Genomic DNA, 24,983 nt, shown 5'->3' with positions numbered 1-24,983 from the left:
ATGCATCATGCAGGATGAGCACCAACACTACACTAACAGCCAGCAGAAACTGCTCGCGCTCTCTGCCGGGGGAGAGCAAGTGTGTGCACATGCACTCTGTTTGTTTTTCTCTCATAGGCTTCCTTATTTGAGTAGTAATCACTTTTTGTCCTGTGTGAAAACTGGTTGCAGATGGCGGCTTGAATGAATGATTTTTATGTCATTTACAGTCAAGCATCTCTACCTACAAAACAGATGCTATTCAGTCAATTCATTACCAATCCACAACAGATGCTATCAGAGGCGGTCAACAGCCACTCAGTTTATCAGGGCCAATTAAAACCAATCAAGCCTGTTAGACATCATAATGCCTGCAGACGCAGTGATGAAGCGTCACTCGAGTGCAGTGCTAAATGGTCTTATGGTCGCGGAGCAGTCTCAAGCACAGAATCCTCTTGGGGCCGGGTTTTAAAGAGACTTTCATCTAAATCCAAAACAGTTTAGTTTTCTGCTGTCTTTGATCAGGAAATGAATCTTAAACAAAGACTTGTTTTTCAGTGAAGAAATAAATTCTTCTTTTTAAAAAAAGAAGCTTTGTACAGGATAAAAAGTCTGCAAGTAATTCTGAAAGTTCTCTTGATACCTTTTGGGACTCACCGCATCACTTCCTGTTGCTTTTACTCTCAACACAGTGCAAACCTGTAACAGACCTTGGAGGTTCAGGCTGGATTCACTGGGTAAACAGAAGTGGTCGACTGCAAGAACTGCAGTATATTTTCAGTGTATAAGAAAGTATGAGCCTTGTTTTGCACACTCCACTAGTCAGTGCTGGTAAGTTGTCTACTTTGCTGGATTTAAAGTAGTCAGCACTTTTTTTTTCTAAATGAATTTTAGAGAAATATTAAGCCCAGTTTAACCCTTGGACCAGTTAAAAGTGTGACTGTGAAACAAAGAAGTTCCCTTGACTCTCATTGTGTTTATTGAGCCTACTTGCACTAAGCCACTGTTCCAGTGTGCAGGCCTATATTTGCTATCATGCTTCACGTCCAAGCCAATTGTGCAGCTAAAGGAATTATTTCAGTACATTGCAGGCAGCCAGTGAACCAGTCATCACCGCAGCGCAATACCCCACGTCAAGGCTGCCTCTTCCCCAGCGCCCACTTACAGTGTGCCCTCAAGGCATAAAGCTAGATGCATCTCAGCTTGTCTTTTCTTGTCAGCCCTTGTGGCCCCATTGAGCCGGGGTGCCCTTTGGCTCACATTGGCCAGGCTGCCTGTGTAGAATGTAGACTAGCATCCCAGTGTTCACACCACGGAGGGATCCACAGCTTGTATTTGTGGAGAAGCCGGCTCACCGTAAGTCTTCTTGTTAATTCAAAGGTTTCACTTTTTAAAAGCAGCTATTACATCAATCACACAAGAGATGCTGTATACCAAGGAAAAAACGGATCGTCACCACGACTGATGTAAACAGTACCCTCCCAAGAGAAATTCACACCAGGATCCATACAGGAGAGGTGCCACTTTAATTATTACGGTGTGAATGAGAGGTGATCCCTGATAAGTGCAGCGCCAACACAGCAGTCAAACTTTTCTTAAAAGCCATTAACGATGGCATAGTTTTCTTTTTGCAGGATGTACAAAGTGAAGCTTGGTGTCCGTGTCCATTTTATTGTTATTAACAAATAAATAAATAAAAGTAATCCTGCTTCACCACCTCTCACATCTCATTGATCCTCTGAGACGGTGTGACTGCTTTCTTTCTTTGATCTCATATGAATAGCCCCACGCCGACGTAGCCATTCACCCATAATTATATGTTAGTATTATTCTCCTGACTCCACCATTTGGCTAATTCTGTTTTCCACATCGCTAACACCAGCAGTTACAGGCATTAGAAACATTTTCTTTTTTTGTGTTGTCTTTTATTTCTGCATTGCGACATTCGGGGTGTGATTGTGTAATCATCATCATGCTCCCGTGGAAATCAATGGCAGGTCTGCGTTCTATTCCTGGCTACTACAAATGGCCCTATTTCTAAGAGTACAGACGAAGGAGAGAGCGCGAGAGAGAGAGGAGGCAGGCAAGGAGAGGAGAGGAGAGGAGAGACTGTCCGATGCTGGTTGGCATGGTAACCTGGCCAGGTGAAAGGGAGCCTGGGAGAAGGGGGAGAGGGAGGGGGTGGGGTGCTTTTGTCTCAGGGGAGTAGCCTATCAGCAGCCAGCCTATCCCCCACAATCCCCTGCAGGCTTAAGCGTATCATCACTGCCCTCTGGGTTGCTGTGGAGGAACAGGGCTCTCCTCACCTCCACATAAAAGACACAATGTGCAGTGCAGTAAACATACACAACGCAGTCCACTGTTTCCTCTCTCGAATGCTCATGCCTTCCTTCAGCCTTCCTTGGCAACATGTCACATCTTACTGGTTCCTACTGGAGACCAGTATGTAAGCGGTTTTCCTGTGTGTGTGTGTTTGTGCATGACTCTAAGCTCTTTATGTGTGCTTGAGTTCATCATGTCATTGTGTGTTTGTTTTTGTTTAATGATATGTACAATCCATCTTTTCCAGACATCTGCACGCACACCTCCAGTTATGTTTAGAGCTGAATTAGGCATCGGGGAGCCGGTGCTTTCTGACACAAGGAGATACCCTTTTCCCACCATCTGTCCTCTCATTCTCTTTTTCTTTCCTCCCTCTGTCCACACTCCTTCCCCTGGTTCTGTTTCCATAATTCTGCTGGATATTAAAGAAATATATCAACACAACAATTACGAGGCCATAAAATGAGCCTCGGGGCTGGCGCAGCTGGGCTGCTCACACACAGGGTTGTATACACATACATTTACATAGACACAAGCTGCATACGCCTCATCTCAGAGGCCTCTTCATGGTGCAGAGGCACTCCTGCTTTTAAAGAAATGTTTGCTTTTGTCTTTAATCTCAAATCAGGATTTCCTATTTCATTAATGTGGGAAAAAATAATAAAAAAATATATTATCCCAAAAATGGAACCTTTGGGGGGGTTGTTCCACAGTATTTAAAAATTTGAAAAGGCTGCCAAAAATTTCATCCAATGTTTTCTGTGCATTTCAAACAGCAAATAAATGTAAATTTTCTTTGTCTGCTGTACCCAACTAAAGCACTGGTTTCTACTGGTGAGCCTCTCCGAGGTGGAGCAGCTGCTCTGATTATTTTTTGTTCGATCAAAAAACTTTAGGTTTAGCTTCTACAACGACTGGTTTACATATACATTCATTAATTTTTTCCTCATTGGTTTCCTGTCACATCAGTTACTGTTGTTGCTTGGAAAACAGGAACTGCTACTGAGGCATTTAGGAAACATTTGTAAATTGGAACTACAAAAGAAAAAAAACCTGTAAAGGGCACAGCGATTGTTTGTGTACAAAAACCTGAGCTGCTTCTCGTGGTTTTTTTTTTTTTACCTTGCTTCCAATGATCCAAAACTTTTTGGCATTTTTGTAAAGTGCTCTCGAGCGATAGTTCCCCCGGCTTTCTGACTGAAGGTCTTTCGATTCATGTTGGAGATCTTATCAAAACTGATGAAATTATAAATGCAGAAAAGTACCATCAGATTTTTATCCACCATGCAATACGATCTGGGAAGTAACAATTTCATTTTTCAGCATGGATCCAAACACACTGTCAATGCAATAAAAGCAAACCTGGATAGAACATCACACGATGAAAGACTGATAGTCATGGATTGGCCCCCCAGAGCTTGAACCGCAACATTATTGAAGTACATAGTCTTGACAGTTAATGGAACAGAATGCAGCCTTCTGTAGTGAACTTTCTAGTGTTTAAAAGCTGGATCCATGTCAGGAAAACATTATAAGTAAACTCTACCAATTCTGCTGCCGGTCAAATATACGACCAGAATCATACCAGCGGCTCGTTGATGGCTACCAAAACCATCTGGTCGAACTTGCTAAGGGACACTTAATCATATATTAGTGGTGTATGTATATATTTGAGCCTGAATGTCTCATTTTTGATTAGTGGAAATCCAAAAAAAATTTAAAGTTGAGCACCCAGAAGACATTGTTAAAAGCCCCAAATTACTGTTACAGTCTTGCCCATGATGAGTGAACGTAAACGTCTACACAACTGTATAATGATGCTCTTGTGATGAGCGTAGTTTCAATGTTTCTTTACAAAATGCCAGATACTAAAATATCTTAAAGTTTACAGTACACAGGTATTCTCCACACCTGATGAGCCGAGCCTTCTCAGTCTCTTCGTTGCCCTTCCTTTTTGTCGCCTAGCGTAGTATCCCACTGTGCCAGGAGTGTCAACAACACGGCCCCGTGCCACCTCGGAGCCACTTACATGGCGAAATGAAAGTAGCTTTGCTCTCAAACGATAACGTTTACATAAAGCCGGAGCGGTTATTTATTTCCCCTCACTTTTCCAAATGTGTCTCACAAAAAATTCATACTTGTCATGCAAAATAAATCAGCGTTCTTTTCCAGAGCCGAGCCTCAAATGGCGGCAGAGTGAATAAGAGATGAGGCTTAAATGTTCGCAACCTCTTGCCTGACACGTCCCATCAGATCAGCAGAGTAACGCTTTGTGTGTGTGTATGTGTATGGGGGGGGGGACGCAAAATGAGAGCGAGCACACGTGTTGGCGTGCATGCGCAGGCAGAGGTGTGTTTATGTGTGAGAGCATCTGGGAGTGGAAGGTTGTTATACACTCTGCTGTGGGTGTAATGAGCCATGTACAGTATGTCGTTAGTGTACATTTAGTGTGGTGTCTTCAGAGTGTTGTTAGAGCATAACTGTACCACTTAGTACCCTACGATGCACGCCAGAGCTGTGCGCTGCCATCAACACAACATTACAGGTTTTATATCTGCTGTTTCAACAAAACACACGTGAAGCTTCGTGTTTTTTTCTATTTATTTATTTTTGCTTTCAGCTTTTATCGTATTTTAATATAAAATTTACAAAATGAATACTAAACATTTTTGCAAAACTAAAAAAACAACGTTTGCTCTGTAAGAAGTTCCAGAAAAGGAATTCGTTCATTTTTATTTCATGATGTTTATGTTTAGGACAGCAGAGTCATCAGCTGCTCCTCACCTTCCAGCCAATCATAGGCCTGCCTGTTAACTGTGTTATTTGATTGTTTATGCTTTTTTTACTACATAGTGCATCTTTAACTGAGGAACATCTTTCTGATAGATATAATATTACATTGAATATAATGAAATCATAGTGTCAGTTTACTCTGAATGGGTTTTAGGTATTTTAGGCTTACAGTGTTAAAAGGAGCTATAAGAGCAATTAGTTCCCAAGTAATCGCTTGCTTAAAGAGGCAGAGGTGAAGGGATGAGGACTAGCAGAAAGTACAGATATCACTATTGTTGCGCCTCCTCGAGGGCGTAACAACAACACAACAACTCCAGAAACCCAGTACAAGTGTTATACGCTGAGACAAGTTTAATGGCAGCTTTCTCACAAAAGCAATGACCCAAATTCATAAAACAAATGTTGGGGAGAAAGGGACAGTTAGGTTGTGCCAAAAAACCCCCCACAAAAAGACAAAACCAAAACGTAGCTGAGCTCTTACCCCAGAAAAACAAGGAAGGAAAAAAGTCCACAACTCAAAACAAGCTCAAAAATGACATGGGTGGCACCAACATACTTACCTAAGAAAACATGCAGCCTGCAGACACGTGACACTATTGAACATACTAAATACATGTTTCACTCTTCTTGCGTTCTTTCTCTTCTCTTGAGCTTTCAAGCATGAACAGCCTGTTTAAGGTCACGCCGACGCATCACAGTGGAATTTAAGTCCAGATTTTGAAACCTTTTTATCATTATTGTTGTATAAATTGTAATTACCAACACAGTTTTTTTATGATTTATGTTTCCACTAGAATGCCCAAGGTCTTCAACTGAAATATGGAATATTGAAATACTCAAATATAAAAAATGTAAAGAACTACTAAAGCACATTGTTATTTTTTCTTTATAAACATGCAAAAATACAGTTATTTCCTTTATTTTTTTCTTGTTTTTTATGGCATGTGGTCTGATCATTTTTTAAACTGCATATATATATATATATATATATATATATATATATATATATATATATATATATATATATATATATATCCCTCAAGCTCCCAGGCCTCTGGTAGAGGACCCGAGCTTGAAGGATAAACCGCCCGCAGGGGCGTGCTGGGTGTTTTTTTATATATATATATATATATATATATATATATATATATATATATATATATATATATATATATATATATATATATATATATATATATATATATATATATATATATATATATATATAAGCACATACTGGTTTAAAGCTCTTTCTCACACTACATTTGAACATTTATTCGAAAATTGATACAACAGACGGGCATCAGTAGATCTTATATGCCTACATATTTATATCAATACTGATACCACAACAATATCTTGTCAATACAAAATATCAATATCTTAATTAAAAGTTGTTGTTCCTTTGAACAACAGCTGGTGTTTACAGAGTACCGATGTCACCTGTGAAATGAAACGAACAAAATCTTTTTCTCTCCACTTTGTCTTCACACCAGTCCCCGCTATGATCACGTCCTACCCCAACACCACATTGGCCACGCAGGGCGAAGAAAAGAAGATGAGCTGCACGGCCCACGGTGAGAAACCCATCATGGTGCGCTGGGAAAAGGAGGAACGCATCATCAACCCTGAGACCAGCCGTTACGTGGTTTCTGTCAAGGAGGTGGGCGATGAAGTCATCTCCACCCTGCAGGTAGGAGGCTGAAGTGGTCAGTCTTAGATTATATTTTGTTGGTGTATGATGATGGTTTAATATTTGGCGCAGTTTCCATGTGAGTTAAATTAGATTTAAACCTAATCTAATTGTTAGACTGTATTTAAAGATGGATACTGTATGTTTGCCATCTATGGGGATGTGCTGGGATGAATCTGTAGCATCGTCACATCATTACAGACATAAGAACAAAGGGAATATTGTATTTTTACATTTACATTCAAGGCCACAAACATTCAAAAGCCAAAAACGATGGGAAACAATTTTCTAAATGATGTTTCACATCCTGCCAAGATCCTTACGCTGAGGCAACATCCCAAAATAAAAAGATACAACAATTATTCTCACTTTGTTGCTTCGGCAATACTAATGGACCAAAAGGCATCCATTAGATGTATTATTCTACACCCATTCATTATTCACGTCCTGTCGTTCCTCTGCATCCACTAGATCATGCCCACAGTGAGGGAGGACTCCGGCTTCTTCTCCTGCCATGCCATTAACTCTTTTGGTGAAGACAGAGGAATCATACAGCTCACGGTACAAGGTATAACTTCACCAGACTGAAATGCTCAAATAAAGCCATAGATCCTTTTAAGCCTCACAATAATGCATCCTCCAGTAACACTGAGTTAACTTTGGGCCTTGTAGAGCCCCCGGACCCCCCAGAAGTGGAGATCAGAGAAGTGAAAGACAGAACCATCGCACTGCGTTGGACGATGGGGTTCGATGGCAACAGTCCAATAACAGGCTTTGATATTGAGAGCAAGAATAAATCAGGTACAGTGAAGCTCATTTGAGTCCATAATTACAACATACTGGTGTAATACCAATCTGGAAAACAGCTAAGCCAGTAGAGAGACGTGAATTATCAGTGCATTCATTTAATCTCAAAGCTATAATTTAATGCACTTAGCCTGATTTGACCTCTTGAGTTCAGGCCCACCAATAAAACTTGGCCTTTCCCCCTCAGCCTCCTGGGATACTGCACAGAAGACCAAAGACGTCTCCCCTCAGCTCAACCAGGCCACCATCATCGACCTTCATCCTTCGTCCACCTACAACATCCGCATGTTTGCCAAGAACCTGATTGGGAAGAGTGAGGCCAGCAATGAGCTCACCATCACCACTGATGAAGCAGGTGAGAATTAAGAGATTGAATCCCTCACAAAGCCAAATGCATTCTGTGCTGTTTTTCTCTGCAGAACTAAATAATGCAAGCACGCAATTATCTGATTTTCAGGACTGTGAATAATGTACAGTAAGACAAAACTCGGTGTAGCAAAAACGCACGATGAAAGACAACAATCAGAGTGTGACCAACGAATTAGAGACAGGAGGCAAAAGGAGGTGAAGAGCCAACTGTGTCACTTCATTAACAGCCCGGTGACATCAGCCCATTGGCTCTGATGCATTATTGAACACACGCTGACCCTGCACTAAAAGCAAAACTTTTCAATTAGCAGCCTCGGTAGTAAATGTCACACTCTGGTCAATAGAGAAAAGCAGGAGGGAAATTACCCCCCCCCCCAGTGCTCCCCACTCTGGCAGCCTCCCCTCACCCTCAGCAGCCACCTACATATACAAGCTCCATATATTTATCCACAGCCTCACTCATTCAGTTGGTTCGATGTGCACACTTTAATCAGACGTTTATGTCGTTGACATGATCTCAGCTCCTGATGGTCCACCTCAGGATGTGCAGCTGGAAGCCCTCTCCTCCCAGAGCATCCGAGTCACATGGAGGGTGAGTTCAGCTGATCCTGTGTGTTACCATAGACTGAATGTGTGCAGTCTTTAGCTGTATACATATTGATACAGATTTATCTCCAAATCCAGTGCTGTTCTCTCCACTGTGTCCATAAGCATTTAACCTGCTGCTCCTGTGGATTAGCTCAGCAGCGAGCAGAGTAGCTCAGCTCAGGTGTTTCTTTATTTTACTTTGAGGATTTGAACCAGTTTGCTGTAGGATATTTTATTACTCTGCTTTTTCAGAAGAAGTTACAATATTTGCATCTCTCATCTGCTTAGTTGAAAGTCGGGGAATCCATTAATTTGCAATGTGCAATAACATGTGGTCTTGTTTAAAGCTTGCATTGTTGTATTTCAAAGCAATTCAATTCATGCATCCACGTCATGCTTTCACAAATGGCACACTGCTACGCTTTAAATCAGCGGTCCCCAACCCCCGGGCCTCGGACCGGTACCGGTGCGTGAGTCGTTTGGTACCGGGCCGTGAGAGTTGAGGCTCAGGTGTGAAATGTATAGTTTTCAGGGTTTTTAATCGGTTTTCAGCGTTATTTTGTTAGCGTTTTTATCGTTAACTCGGTTTTCCTGGGTCTTTTCACGTGTGTTATGAATAAATCTTCTTTTTTTCAGTACCGGTACTAGTTTTATTTTGTTGTATTTATCCGCGACACCTTAAAGGCCGGTCCGTGAAAATATTGTCGGGCATAAACTGGTCCGTGGCGCAAAAATGGTTGGAGACCGCTGCTTTAAATGGTAAAAAAGTGCACATTTTCTCTCAACCAGCAAAAAGAAAAGGTTTGTGCTGGTGCTTCAGTTCTCCCAGTAAATGATTAAGAAAGACAAACAGAATGATTTGAATATAAATCATTTGCAGCATTACAACATTTTCTTTTCCTTCAGCAGAATGAGGAATGCATTTGGATGCATCACCTACTTGGTGTCATGTATCGTTACACCTTCTTGTTTCCTGCCCGTACTGACCATTCAGACCTAAATACGCCCTTAATGCATTTTTGATTGTGTTTTGGTAGGTTGGGTGTTACAAACAAGATGGATTTCATTCCCAGATGTGAACAACACATGATAGGAGCATGAGTGGAAAAAATCTGATTAACTGACAAATTATCTGTGTGTGTGCTAGCACTCCCTCGTTAGCACAGTGTATATTTAATTCAGCCAGAAAATCTCTAATGAGTGTTGTCATTTTTCTGCCAGCCGCCCAAAAAGCACCTCCAAAATGGGGCCATCAAAGGCTACCAGGTAGGCTACAGGGAGTACAGCTCAGGAGGAAACTACCAGTTCAGTGTGATCAGCGTGGAGACCACAGGGGACAATGCAGAAAGCCTGGTGTTGGATAATCTGAAGAAGTTCACCCAGTATGGAGTCGTGGTGCAAGCCAGTAACAGCGCTGGGACGGGGCCGTCTTCCACCGAGGTGGCTGCTACCACACTGGAGGACGGTAAGAGGGGAGGAAATAAAACTATTCTTATTATTTGCAGTTTCACATCAACATTTTAATGAATGAGAAATGTTGTACGCAGAAAATGAGACAAAACCCTTGATCTAAATACAGCACGAATACATTTGGAGTATCGCATTACAAACACAGCTGTGAAGGAGCCAGGTAGCGTGGTTTAATGTTGCAGCTATTTGTGAGGATGTAACACAACCTAGTGGAGATCACTGGGTATTACGTGTGTTGTCAGTGTTTGTTTTTATACTCTGGGTTTTTTCTACTCAGTGCCCAGTCGTCCCCCAGAGAACGTCCAGGCCGTTGCGACTTCCCCAGAGGTCATTTCACTATCCTGGCTGACGCCTCCTAAAGAAGCTCTGAATGGCAACTTGCTGGGATTCAGGGTTATCTACTGGGCCAACCTGCCTGATGGAGGTACACGCGCACACACACACACACACACACACACACACACACACACACACACACACACACACACACACACACACACACACACACACACACACACGAGAGCATGCAAACCTGAGTTTAGATTAACATGCATTTTACAAAAATGCATCTCAGTCTCCAGAAATCTGCACTTCCTCCTCAAATAGAGTATAATTATAAACTATTCCTGATAGCATTTCTTTCATGAAAACATATACACACACAGGTTGGTGTGATCTGCACTACTATGAGTCTGCTTCCAATCAGAGCAGAGGTGGATAACCCTGTCCGATGCACCTGTGCAGGGGGCACACCTAGCCTGCTAGCATGTCTGAAGGATCAGTGTGTGAGCTAAGAGCCAGATCAAGCCACAAGTCAGAGAGAGCTGCGTTCCCTGGACAAGGATCACCTGATCTGTTAGCACAAGTGCAGTCAGTGGATAAAGAAATGTCAAGAAATGTAGGTCAAAGTCATAACATCCAACAAGGATGAAGGGGCATCCGTTTTATAATTATTTAATACATCTGTTCATTTAATATGTTTCCATTTAACATTTTAATATGCTAAAGATTTGTATTTCTATTATTTTATCCAACCACGGTCTTTATTGTTTATTTCAATTCAATTCAGCTTTGTTCAGTCACCTCTAAGCACCTCTAACAACCTCTATGAGCAAGCACTCGGTAGTAGTGGGGAAGGAAAAACTCCCTCTTAGCAGGAAGGACAACCATCTGCTGTAATTCCTGCATTCTTGTGGACTGATGTTCTAATTTGTTAGTAGCTACAAACAGATAAAAAAATAGGGATGAAGCTAAGATTTGTGCATAAAACATTTGATTTGTTTGTGTCGGTGAATGAGGCCCGCTGTTTTCTTACATTTAGATCCCCACACTGAGCCTAGACCAAATAGTTTTACTTGACCAGTCCACATCCAAGGACACTCTGACAGCTTCACTGTGGTTTTGGAGCGTGTTGCCCAATTACAGCAGACTTAGTGGTCCTAGTATTCTGAGATGTCCTTGGGCAAGATATTGTTGATGCCAATGGCAGGCCATCACTTCTGAGGCTATTACTGTAAATATGTGCACGTGTAAAAAGATTTATAGAATTGCTAAGGTTAAGCAGTGCTCTAAGTTACCATCCTGACATGCCGGCTCAAAGCGTTACTGCATGTGACTTTTTCTTGGTCATTAGAAACAAGTAGCTTTTAGTGTAGATACTCAGATGGATTTTTAAGGCATGGCATAACCTTCACTGCTGGCCAACAGGCTGTATGCTGATGGAAGGCGGACAGCATAGCATGGCAGTGTCAGCCAGATTGCTTGTGACAGCATGATTACCTTTGCCCCTTGCACTGTCACATCACATTGGCCTGCCTACAGAACATGAACGCTCAAGACTTGACAGCCATGGCTAGTTTGCATGGTAACAGTGAATGTATTCTCAAAGCTACATTAAAATGCTATTATTTGTAAATATTTGTGTTTTTAATTTTTTATATATACTGCAGCCTAACAATTAATATATTGAGCTGTTTATTGCACTCAGTGCCAGACAAGTGTAGTACATCAGGATGATGGAATAATCTCATTGACCAGCAGAGGGAGTTATAGAACCTGCAGCGGTGCAGGCTGTGCCGGTGTTGCAGTTTGTAGGACAAGAACAAACTGGATGTTATGACTTTGTTCATTTGTTTTTGTTTTTGTTTTTTTGTAAATACTTCTGTTGAGTAAGAGAAATCAAAGTATCTAAACTCTAAAAGACAACAGAACTGAATTTTTGAATACTCTGCCAGTGATTTTCCTGCTTATTCAGTCTATTTTTTCTCCATAATGTCAGCAAAACAGTTAAAAAATTAGAATGTAACATATTCAAATTGCTTCTTTTGTCTGACCAACAGCCTAAACAGCCAAAAACTATTATCTTCAGCAATTATGTCAAACAATGAACAGCAGCAAGTCATCACACCATCTGCAAATATCCTTTTGGCTCGGAAAAACAATTAATCCACCGTTCGAATCAATTAAAGTCACGGAAGAGCTGCAGTTATCTCGCAGTTGCAGGCACCAGAAAAATACGGGCCTCTGATTATTGTCACTTTTCTTTATCGGGATGTGGTTCCAGTTTGATGCAAACATAATTTTTGATTTTAAATTTTTTTTTTTAAATTTTTGTTCCTGGATATGAAGACTGTGGGCCAGACACAGACAACCACAGTCTTGGTTAACCTGTACATCCTATTGTGTTTTTCAAGTGTTTTAAACGCTCTCCTCCTTAATGAGGAGAAGAGCAGTAGCTGGGGGTCCGTTATAGATCTCTGGAGTGAAATGAAAAACTAGAACTGTGGACGAGAACACATTGTGGTGAAGGAATACAGACACATTGAGGTGTTGATAATCCAGAAGTTAAGAGCTGAGGGAACCATGTACGCTTGGATCCAGACTTGTTTAAATTTTGTGACTGAATATGAAATCATCTCAGGCTGTGCTCGCTTAGGCCTGATATTACTTTTATGTATTTGAGCCTCTATATTTTAGTAGTCACATGTTTGGACCAGTGGCAACCTGTCACATAACGGGATTATTTACAACAGGAGACATTATGGGGATTTTTGTTTTCCACAAAAATTATTCAGGAACCAGAATATTCTTACATATACTGAAGCCCGATTTAATACTGCTGTCAGTGTGTTTAGAGGATAAATCTGAATTTAAACAAGTTCAGAACCTAAACATATAACTGTTTAGGTTAACAAAGAAAGACTTTTAAGTTTCCTGAAGATGTCTCCAAGGTCCTTAGATTACCATGACCTGGATGAGTGAGAGCCTACACAGACATTATATGTGCAGTTACCGTATTCTCAGTCTCATTTTTTCCAGTTGATCCAGTCAAACATAAACAGTTTAACATGTCAGAAGTGAACAGAGATGTGTAGACACCACGCTGATTTATTCACTATTCTCCAAACTCATCTTCTTCTGTTTTCTGTTGGCCAGAGCTCGGAGAGATCAGGAACGTGACAACCTCTAAGCCCTCACTGGAGCTGGATGGATTGGAGAAATATACCAACTACAGCATCCAGGTGCTGGCCTTCACCAGAGCTGGTGATGGTGTCCGCAGTGAACAGATTTACACCCGCACCAAGGAGGACGGTAGGCCGATTAAGTCACCTCTCCAAATAAAAAGGCAGCTGTCAGGTTGTAGCGAGCTTCTGTCATAGAGGTTGTTTCATGGTCAGGTTATGCTAAGATCTGTGCTAAAGTGAATTTGACTCACTGCCTCAAGGAATTACAATATCTCCCCTCTTTACACTAAATGTCAGTTTTTCTAGACCAACAGTATTTTACTGGGATAAAAATGAGGCAGGATCCTAAATATACTTATTAAGTAGAGAGCAGTAAGTCTCGCATGCAGCAGAGAGAATATGTTATGTGGCCATCTGTTATCTAGCTGTATAATCAGTGTAAAAAGAGCCATAAAAATCTTTCAAGTATTAATATTAGCTTAATGTACGGAGTATATCAACTAAATTATCTCATGCTTTCAGTTCCCGGTCCTCCGGCGGGGGTAAAGGCAGCAGCTGCATCCAACTCAATGGTGTTCGTGTCCTGGCTTCCTCCTCTCAAAGTGAACGGCATCATCAGGAAATACACCGTTTTCTGCTCCAACCCACACCCCACGGTAAAGCACATCAACAAAGTATCATTCAAAAAGACAATGTTACACTGTTACACATTGTTGCAACATTGTTTGTTCGTTTTTTAATTCAAGTTCCGGTTTTAGAGCTAGCTAACCAGGAAGATAACCAGGAACCTGGAGCTTCGGCTCGAAGCAAAGATGACTTATGTTTGTTTAATAATTACAGTAAAAGTAAAGTAAAAACAAAAGTTTACAAAAAAACAGAAATAATTACCGTATTTCCCGGACTACAAAGCGCACCTGAATATTAGCCGCACAAGCTAAAATCAGGGGGAAATCCTGTTTTGTACATACATTAGCCGCACCTGACTAAAAGCCGCAGGTGTTTCAATGTTGACTTATCATATGTAAGAGAATATGCACAAAGGGAATTGTCAGGAAAGAGATGGCTGTTTGGAGACACACCCCTTTTATTAATATTTTGAAAAACAAGTTATGGGTACATATTTGCACAGCTTTTTAGGTATATGTAAAAGTAGCGGTAATTACAAGTACGAAACATGTACTGTGCTTCATAAATGAGTAACAAATGTAGTACATAACAATAACCTACAGCACACCAGAAAAATAGATTCGGACTACCTTTTAGGCTCAGGTGCAGTGACACGGCTTTAACAAGAAGAAAAGTCAGTCATTCACCACCATCTTTCTCTTCTTCCTGCGCACTGAAACCACCAAAGTCCTCTTCTCCAGTGTCGGAGACGAACAGGCTCAGGATCGCTTCGTCATCCACTCTCAGCTTCTTTCCTTCGTTGTCACTTTCAAAACCAAACAAATCCTCGTTGTCAGTGTCAGAGTCGAACACCCTCTGAAGGGCCGTGGCGGTGTCCTCCTCTCCATCATGCAGCAGTCCAGCCCTTCGAAATCCGTTGGTGATCATGGATGTTTTCACACTTTTCCACGCTGTCAGATTCCACCGGTGGAGTTGAGCATGACTTGCTTTTCGCAAGTTTATTGCCGCTCGTCATCCACGACTCCCGCTGAACTTGTAGCGCTACTTTGAAGTTTGTTTTTCGCGCTACTTGTACGGCACTATGTTGCCTGGCGGATGGACATGTGACCAACATACCACTCTTGAACCCCGATACTGTGTGTCTGATCACATGCCCTTCCGCCAGGCAACGTAGTGCCGTACAACAGCGGAACAAACAAAACAAATCGTCTTACGATATGACAAAAATCACGGACAATCCATAGAAAAGCCGCACCTGACTAAAAGCCGCAGGGTTCAAAGCTTGTGCAAAAAGTAGCGGCTTATAGCCCGACAATTACGGTAGTAATTGTGTGGGTTTCTTTAGCTTTAAAGAGCTTTACACCTGCTCAGCATAATGCTACAGCACCCTAAGTTTTCATAGCCCTGCATATCAGGACATTTAGAACCATTTATTTATTACTATTTGAAGCATTTATCACACAAGAAACTGTAAATATGTGATGTGTCCTAAAGATGTGTGTACACACAAGGCATGAACATGTGAAACACAAATATTTGTAGCACCTAAACAACTATAACATTTGCAGAGGTGTACAAAAAAATCACAGATAGTGAATAAATGTGAACTCTGGCCAGTATAGTTTGAGCTGTTTGAGAACTGGTCGTGGACAGCATCAGTCCAGCTGGGTGCAAACACGATATTTGTTCATTACTGGTTTGGGCTCAATAGAAAACATCAGCATGTGTAGTTTTACCCCTGAGTGTTTTTTTATGCACTGGAGTCATTTATGAACGTCCTCCCTCCTCCAGGTGAGCAGTGAGTTTGAGGCGGCCCCAGATGTATTCTTCTACCGCATCCCCAACCTGAGCAAAAACCGTCAGTACAGCGTCTGGGTTGTTGCAGTGACTGCTGCGGGCCGTGGAAATGCCAGCGAGATCATCACTGTCAAACCCATGGCTGAGGGTCGGTGGAGCTACTCTCTTATAAAATGTGCTTTTCAATGCTGAACAGCTCTCTGTTGCCTGGTATCACGTTTGTGAGCTCGAAGTGCAAAGTGGATGCGTAAAATGTGCAGTTTGGGTAAAAATGACTCTTAAGACAAGGAGCATTACTAAATGGGAATAATGCTGCATTTGGCCCTGGGAACATGTTGCATGTTCTGTAAACGCAGATAAGCTGATGCATATACCAACAGGTCTTTATTGTCTGGAGTCAGCTCCTATATTAAGCGCCCGCTGCAGAGCTTTCTGGTCTTGCACTGTGCATATCTAATACCAGTTTGTGATCTTTGCAGTTACGATTCTTTCTATTGCTCCCCTGTAGAAAGTTGCAATAATTGTCACAGAAATGTATTCTTCACTAGTTTCTTTAAGAAGTCTGTCAGGTTAGACATGTGTGAGCACACCTTAAGTTAAATTCTCCATCTGAAATATTTAAACAGGAACACATGTCTTTGAATTTCACTGCAGGCTGATCAGTTGTGTGTTTTTGCAGCTCCGGCTCGGATCCTGACCTTCAACAGGACCGTAACGACCCCCTGGATGAGGGACATCTTGCTGCCTTGTAAGGCAGTTGGTGATCCTTCACCAACCATCAAGTGGCTGAAGGAGATGTGAGTAAAATACTAATCACTGAGGATCACTGAGGATCTTTTCACAGCTGAATATTTGTGGATATTGTCTCCTTAAAATATCCAGTGTCTGTGTGGCACACTAGAAGCTGAAAGTTAATCGTAAATGCATCTCTGCCTCAGCAACGGGACCCCAGCACCCGTTGTGATTGACAGCCGGCGCAGCGTCCATACGAACGGCAGCCTCGTTATCCGCACAGTGAAAGCAGAGGATTCTGGGAACTACACATGTGTGGCCAGTAACAGCTTTGGGCTGGACAAGATTGTCCTAAACCTCCAGGTTCAAGGTGAGAATTACAACATGGGCAGAAAGACAAAAGAATGACACGTTATCATCTTTTTCAGTGCTAGATTTCTTTCTTTAAATCCTGCTGTTTCCTTCAGTTCCTCCTGACCAGCCTCGCCTCACAGTGACCAAGACAACCACCACCTCCATCACCCTCTCCTGGATCCCAGGAGATAACGGTGGCAGCTCCATTAGAGGTCAGAGAGATTCTGCCTGTCCTTCTCTGTCACTGCTTTTTTTACCATTTGATTTACATTCATGTCTCCATCTGTGCCACCTTCAGGCTACATCTTGCAGTACTCAGAGGATAACAGTGAACAGTGGGGTAATTTTGCCATCAGTCCAAGTGAGCGCTCTTACAGGCTAGAGAATCTCAAATGCGGCACCTGGTACAAGTTCACCCTAACCGCCCAGAATGCCGTGGGCCCCGGACGCATCAGTGAGATCATTGAAGCAAAGACCCATGGGAAAGGTATGAACTGTTCTTCTTTAAGGGGCATGTTACAGGTTAGTCGTTGTGCAGCCTCCACTTATTTAAAAGTAAACTTAAAATACTTAACAATACAGCAAATGATTGGAGTGATAAACACGTTTTAAAAGGTCAAAGAGGTTTTAACTTTTTTCCCTGAGAAATAATAATATATACGGTGTGATCAAACCTGTGAAGAGCCAAAACCTTATTGGATTTAAACCAGACCGATCCTTCAAAATTCTCATGCATGAGCAGACTGCAGTTATTTTTAGATCATTGCCTTTTAATTATCCTGGATCTTCTCCGGTGTGTTAACTTAATTTTCATTTTTTGGAGCAATGGAAACAACTTTTTAGTGTACTTTGTGCAAACACACAATGGCTCAGTGGCAATTCAGGAGGTTGCACTCCCTCATCGGGGCTTGAGCTGACAGTCTCACCCTGGAGAATAAATTCTCATTGTGGACTCCTCAGCTGTAGACTTTCTTACCAGGACACCCAGATCCTACCACCCGCTCAGGTTTCAGACCGCCGCCTGTGCAGGTTTCAGATCCCTGGTGAAATCTCAGAGCGCGCTCGACAGATCCACCAAATTTGAATTTGGTTTCAGTTTCTGAAAACATCCTGATTTAGAAAATAAAGTGATAGCACAGAATGTGTTGCATCTGATTAAGTGTACACACAGTCACTGGTAAATCCTTCCTGCAAATAATGCACTCTGTCACAAAGTTCATGAACTTGACAGTGAGTTTACTCAAATGGCTTCCTTATCACGATAGCTGCCAATGCCAGCATGGGTCCAAATCTCTGAGGTTTCCTGTTTCCAGCACTTTGTTGAACGTATGCAACAAAGAATAAAGACTGTGTGAATGCAAAAGCAGGTCTAATCAAGGTGTACTTCGTCTTAAGCTCTTAATTTTGTGTCTGAATGCTGATTATTTTTCCTTCTTCCCACAGAACCTCAGTACTCTAAAGAACAGGAGCTCTTCACTAGCATCAATGCCACTCGAGTCAAGCTCAACCTGAACGGCTGGAATAACGGCGGATGCCCGATCACCTCGTTCACCCTGGAGTATCGGCCGGTAGACTCGCCCACTTGGACCACGGCACAGCGCACCTCCCTCACCAAGAGCTATGTCCTCTACGACCTGCAGGAGGCCACCTGGTACGAGCTGCAGATGAAAGTCTACAACAGCGCCGGCTATGCCGAGAAGAGAGTCAAGTTTGGAACACTCAGCTATGATGGCAGTGAGTTCACATGGTGGCAGGAGACCATCTGTTTCCCACTCTTTTCTTCACAGGGAGCAGAGTGATTGTCTGTCGTGGGCTACTGAAACCAGCAGGGTACTGTAGCTGCGTGATTCACTGGCTGCTCCAGAGGTAGTATCATGTGAACACTCACACTTTAGGAGGGAATTGGTGATAAAAGCCATAAGTTCTCAGTAACTATAGCATTAAGAGTCTGACTAAGTGTGAGAGTTTGAGGCAAAGAGGAATAAATTACCTTTTCTGTTAATGGCAGAGCTCCAGGCTCAAGGAGACTGAGCCGCCTTTGACAAATCGGGCAATAAAAAGCACATTTCATACCAAATCTAGTGGCTGCAGCTTGGCTTTCATGATGACGCCGCCTTCACAAGCCCTCTGAATTCTAACACAAGAATCAAATAATCTCCTGATCTCCTTTGAGATAAAGGATACCAGCATTACCAGCTCATATTGCACACCAGGGGCTCAGCAGTATTCTACCACAATCACTTCTGAGGAACAAATACTTCATTTCCTCCCTCACTCACATTCTGCGACTGCTGAAGAGAGGGTGGGGGTGAGCATTAAGCTGTGAAGGATGAGTTCATTGGTACTGAGGTACAGTTGGGCGAAATGAGAACAAAGCATTAGTGTCAATTTGACAAAGGTCAAGCACAACGATTAGGAAAGGGCAGCAGCTTATGGTGAAACACAAAATTTGTAATGCTCTTGACTTTTTTTTACTCATTAGGATTCATTCAGTAGCTTTCATTTAAAGAGACAGATCAGGGGGTTGTCATGCAGGTTGTGTCTCCTGACACTGTCACATGACCTCTGCACAGGTACCATCGCACCTTTAGTGAAGGCGCCCAATGTGAGCGAGGATAACTCTGGGAGCGGTGAGGGTTTGAAGATGATGGTAACCATTTCCTGCGTGTTGGTGGGTATCGTCGTGATCTTCATCGGCCTTCTGGTGCTGAGGAGGAGGAGGAGGGAGCAGAGGCTCAAGAGGCTCAGAGGTGAGATGATGGGGGTCCCCGCACGTGATGGGCGGGTTTCCCAAATCTGCTACGTGCTTGCCTCTAACATTTTCTCTTTATGTTTCCTAGATGCAAAAAGCTTGGCTGAGATGCTCATGAGGTAACATCTTCATTAAGCCGTCATCATTTACCTCAGCATGCACACAGACGCAATTACAGATCTTTTTACTTCCACTCATTTTTCATCTGCTCTGTGCTTCTCAGTAAAAACACGCGTCCAGCAGAGCCAATTAACAAACAGCAGCAGACGCTCCGCATGCACATCGATATCCCCAGAGCCCAGCTTCTCATCGAGGAGAGAGACACCATGGAGACTGTTGGTAAGCACGCAGCGAGCACTGGTGACACAGGACATAATGTACGATGGCGCGCAGGCTAAGTTTGTTTCTGCTGCTGTCTCAAAGATGACAGGTCCACTGTGCTACTGACCGACAACGACTTCGGGGAGACACAGAAGCAGAAGTCGTCCACAGTCACCCACACTGTCCACTACCAATCAATCTCCCAGGCCACTGGTCCACTGGTAGACGTGTCTGATGCCAGACCAGGAACTAGTAAGTCCAGTACGGACTCTTTTTTTAACTTCATAATACATTAAAATGTTTATGTGTCCTTTTATTTTCCCAGAACTCTCTCCTTTCATGAACCTTCCCTCTGTCACTTTGCCTTTTGTTTTGGAAGTTATGAGGATTCATTGAAAAGCTCAGCAGACTGCTGCCACACTCATACGCCACATTATGCTGCTTCATAGTTACAGTGCTGTTGCCATGCCTGCTGTTCTGGAGTCAATAAGGTGTTTCCTTGTGGAGCGGTTTCACTACAGATTCTATATTTACATGAAATCCACTCCACAAATAGACTTCAGCTGGTTTATTATCAGGTATAAATAGCTGCAGGATGGCTGCACAAACTATTATTTGCAGGACAGCTTTTAAAGTCAGCGCCATCATCCCTCGGTTGTTCTTTAGCCTTTGTATTTGAACCCCACTGTGGAATTACTGCCACAGAAGCCACAGTATGTTGAACTCAATGCCACAAGCACGAAAAGTTGGACGAAGTTTTGTTGCCATTGGATGACCTCCTTCAGGTTCGAGGCTCCGGGTCACATTTAGAACTGGGTGACTTGGTAATCTTGGTAATCCACACACTCTTAAATCTCTGCGATGCCGTCTCAGTGCAGCAGTAGCTGCTGTGATATCGGCACAGTTAGTGGTAAATTGTGCACCGCCAACATTAGTGAATCAGATAAAGTTCTTGATTTTAAAATTCCTCCCGCCTCTTACATGCAATCTTCTCACTGTGCTCTCTTTATAAATACTGACAACACTTTTTTTACACTCGTGCAACATGTTAATAAATTTGGCTCAATAGCTCTCATGCAGTGAGCTCACCGTTAGTTTTTATTACTTTAGTAATCAAAGTCTGCATAGTGACGCAGAAGAAAATCCACTGTAATCCCAGAGACTATATACTGTTGCCACTCTTTTCTGTTGTAATCATGACCATTTCATTGAGCCAAGTTGTTGCTCGACCTGTTTAAATACCTTGCGTTTCTCTGCCTCGCTCTCAGACCCGACAGCCCGCCGCACAGCCAAAGCTGGCCCAGCTGCTCGCAACAGGTACGCCAGCCAGTGGACCCTAAACCGCCCCCACCCGCCAGTCTCCTCTCACACTCTGAGCACTGATTGGAGGCTGCCCACACCCAGAGTGGCAGGCTCTGTTGACAAGGAGAGTGACAGCTACAGCGTCAGCCCATCTCAGGACACAGGTAAATGACACAGAGCTGCTCTGTGTGACCCTACGTGTCTAACAGCATAGCACCTGTATTAACCTTCACAAAATGCCATTGCACTAATTCTAACAATGATCCACTCCACTAACTCTGGGCCTGATCCAGACCGTGCACGGAGCAGCATGGTGTCAACAGAGAGCGCCTCCTCCACTTACGAGGAGCTCGCCAGAGCCTACGAGCACGCCAAGATGGAGGAGCAGCTGCGACACGCCAAATTCACCATCACCGAATGCTTCATTTCTGACACTTCGTCAGAGCAGATGACGGCAGGCACCAACGACTACACCGACAGCCTGACCTCCAGCACACCATCCGAATCAGGCATCTGCCGCTTCACCGCTTCCCCACCCAAGCCTCAGGACGTCAGTCGGGTTATGAACATGGCCGTGCCCAAGGCTCACAGACCGGGTGAGGCCAAGCTGTCCAGAGGCCACACGTCAGCCTGCCTGAAACTATAACTGCTCAACATCTCTAATGTTTACCCCTAATATTAACACCAGCAGTGAATTCATTCAAGCTGATAGTCGTCTTATTTAAAGTGAAACCACAAGTCGAATCTGAATGAAAACAACTTGGACACAGATGCAGAAGCATTGTCTAAAAATTCATTATAAATGTGGCAAAAAAGAAAGGCAGCGATATCTGCTTTAAAAGGCACAGGAACGTTTTGATAGTGTGAGCAAATCCCAGCCATTATAATGTAAATCCACATGAATGAAACTGTCCATTACCTGATTAGCGCATGCATTAGTGCATTACTGCTGATTTGGTGTTTTGTGCATTTCAAAATAAGAGTGCCCAGTTATTCCACACGCCTTCAATGTCACAGGAGTGGAAGAGTAATTTGGCTGAAAAGAATAAGCAGGATTATTTTAGCCTGATAAGAACAGGGTGAGGTTGTTCAGGAGTGTCTGTCGTCTTACTGACCCTGCTCTGTGTTTGTTGTCCCTCAGGGGGCGAGCTGGTTCACCTTCCTCCCTATCTGCGCATGGACTTCCTGTTAAACCGAGGCATGTCTTGCTCGGGGTCATCTAGGGGGACAGCTAGTGGGGAGAGAGCGGCCATGGGTCAAGCCTGCCTTGAGCCCCAGAAGAGCCGCTCGCTGAAGCGGCCCTCTCGGATGGCGCCCCCGACACCTACAGAGGCCCCTCAGGCCAGCAGGGACCCAGTGGCCCAGTGGCAACCCGGATCAGCGGCCACACTCCCCCACAGAGAGGGCTCAGAGCTGGCCCAGGCAGCCAAGCTCAGCACCTCCCAGGAGTCCCTGCTGGACTCCAGAGGACATCTGAAACAGAGCAGCAACCCCTACGCAAAGTCTTATACGCTAGTATAACAGCAGGGGCACCTGGGGCGGGACTAGAACTCACTCTAACACTGGACTTAACACTCAAGTGCAGTAAACTGACTTTCACCACACAGTTCTGTATATATGTCCCCTCCCTCCGAGGACGGGGTCACTTTTACTAATGTCCTTTTATTTATTTTAGACTTTTCTTTCACCTCTTGTTTGTATTTTTTGTTTTGTTTTGTTTATTTGTTTGTATCACTTGAGAAAAAAAAATTTCACTCATTTGGAGAGGAGTCCAGTCGGAGCTTTGCCAAACTAATTGAGTAATGAGGGAGCATTTATTTATTCTTGTTCTTTCTTTATAAGAAATTGGTGATTATTAATTGTTAGTTGTCAGCTATTATTGATCATTAATTACTGATTACCAAGTGATCTATTATCACCATCACTTCTCCAGTGTTTTCATAAGAACCTGGACATCTTTTTTTCTTCCTCTTTGGTTTCTTTTCCTGGTTTCTGGAAGATGACGATTTGGAGTCATGTTTTTTCCTATGGAATTTTCTTCTGAAGCATTCAGTGAAACTCGGAGAAATCTCGGAACAAAAGCAATTGAAACTAGAGTCCAAACTTTTCAGCTGCTCTCAAATTGTTACTTTTTTTGAAGAAAAAAAAATCTATTTCCTATGGATGCATGGGGACTGACCAATTAAAAGACAATGAGGATTATGATCGCGGCTGGGTGGGCAGCCCAGTCGAGCATTTTGTCACACTATGAAATGATCCAATGTGAAGATTTATTATTCTTATTACTATAAATATATATATAAAAAGAGAAATCACTTTTATTTGTGGATATTACAGGGAAGAATTGATTTGGTTAATAAAGTCCTTAGTCATGTTTGCACATATCTCATTTTAATTAGGAAATGGAGTCTCTGTTGATCTTTCTCTGTGTCCCATTCTCTGATGGTGCAATATGAAAAAAGATATGAAAAGTCTATGGAAACTATTGCTCTATACTGTACTGTAATGATGATAAATAACTATGTTGTGAGTATACTTACAGGGCCGGACACACTCCAGCTTTTGTATTCAGGTGTAGTTTACCACTGCTTGTCTGCCAGGTTGGTAAATGATGTTAGCTAGAACAGGGAGGTTTTTGAGTACTGATGGTTTGCACTTCACAACAGCCCGACTCAAGTGTGTCCAGATCCCTTCTCTCAGTGCACTAGGTAGAGTCTTCAGGGCTCTCACTGTCCTCAGTAGATTTACTGTTGCTGCATTGCAGCAATGCTCCTCTACAGGGAAAAAAAAAACGTGAGACAATCCAGCAGAATTCCCCCCTTCGAACCAAACCTATAATGTCTATGGGAAGTATCTGAAAAAAAAAGTTCATGTGGATATATACGTAAGAAACTGTTTTTCTGTTCCTGTCTGCCCTGGCCCGTTTCTGTTCTCTTTCTTTCAGTTAGCCTGAGGGATCCAAAATGCTGTGAGGTCATAATGTCAGTTTCTATGATTAGTTTCTATGATTAACTGTCTTCATTATGATTATACATTTTAACAAAAAAAATGTCACTTTTTATTTTTAACATGAGTGTTCACCATGGTGGCACTGGAATAAAGAGAAACTAACACAAAGGTTCAAATTTGATTAATAAAATGGCTGTTCCCCAAAGTGTCCCTCGCAGCTTTGATGGTGGGGCGGAGGTGACGGAGCAGACGGGCCCAGAGCGGGTGGAGGCCGCGCTCCCTGCCTGCTTGGGCCGTGAATTTCGGCGAGAGAGATGCCCGGTCTTCACCTCGTTTTTGTCACTGTGACAGCAATGAAACATGAGTTTCCTAATGTTGAGCGTTGTACTCCCTACCTGCAGGTGGCAGTGATGTGCTGCTCAGTACAGTCTGGTCAACACAATGAGCCTGCAGTGTGCTGAGACCCTCTCTATCAAACCTGCTTTAAACTAAGATGAGCAGCTGAGTCTGCCCTGAATCGTGGACGGGATGTTTTCCAGAGATATTCAGCAGCAAATGTGCAGCATGGAGAGATTTTGTCAGAAGACAAATGACGAAAACACCAACAAAGCCTCAAAATCCCAGAATGCACAGCAACAGTGTAAATGTTTCTTTTCCTTAAAGC

At 42.9% G+C, this 24,983-nt stretch overlaps 1 protein-coding gene across 1 annotated transcript in view; it reads left to right on the top strand.

The window, feature by feature from the left end:
• dscama (Down syndrome cell adhesion molecule a) overlaps positions 1–24,515 on the top strand; it is a 112,721-nt gene extending 88,206 nt beyond the window's left edge. The window contains exons 12-33 of the mRNA XM_085419901.1: positions 6,591–6,787; positions 7,259–7,355; positions 7,460–7,588; positions 7,782–7,949; positions 8,485–8,555; positions 9,773–10,016; positions 10,299–10,445; positions 13,457–13,612; positions 14,008–14,141; positions 15,904–16,057; positions 16,589–16,706; positions 16,848–17,011; positions 17,109–17,207; positions 17,294–17,482; positions 18,439–18,729; positions 19,569–19,745; positions 19,836–19,866; positions 19,971–20,086; positions 20,171–20,329; positions 21,337–21,534; positions 21,664–21,966; positions 22,512–24,515. Coding sequence (XP_085276027.1) covers positions 6,591–6,787; positions 7,259–7,355; positions 7,460–7,588; positions 7,782–7,949; positions 8,485–8,555; positions 9,773–10,016; positions 10,299–10,445; positions 13,457–13,612; positions 14,008–14,141; positions 15,904–16,057; positions 16,589–16,706; positions 16,848–17,011; positions 17,109–17,207; positions 17,294–17,482; positions 18,439–18,729; positions 19,569–19,745; positions 19,836–19,866; positions 19,971–20,086; positions 20,171–20,329; positions 21,337–21,534; positions 21,664–21,966; positions 22,512–22,891 — 3,722 coding nt within the window. The 3' untranslated portion in view covers positions 22,892–24,515. The remainder of the gene's footprint in view (positions 1–6,590; positions 6,788–7,258; positions 7,356–7,459; positions 7,589–7,781; positions 7,950–8,484; positions 8,556–9,772; positions 10,017–10,298; positions 10,446–13,456; positions 13,613–14,007; positions 14,142–15,903; positions 16,058–16,588; positions 16,707–16,847; positions 17,012–17,108; positions 17,208–17,293; positions 17,483–18,438; positions 18,730–19,568; positions 19,746–19,835; positions 19,867–19,970; positions 20,087–20,170; positions 20,330–21,336; positions 21,535–21,663; positions 21,967–22,511) is intronic.
• Positions 24,516–24,983: the final 468 nt, after the last annotated feature.

The sequence above is a fragment of the Rhamphochromis longiceps genome, linkage group LG10 (assembly GCF_057381845.1).
Source record: "Rhamphochromis longiceps isolate RC_006_pf linkage group LG10, R_longiceps_female_GT1.1, whole genome shotgun sequence".
NCBI lineage: Eukaryota > Metazoa > Chordata > Actinopteri > Cichliformes > Cichlidae > Rhamphochromis > Rhamphochromis longiceps.
The sequence above is the reverse complement of the archived record's forward strand: the minus strand, read 5'-3'. Positions and strand labels throughout refer to the sequence as shown.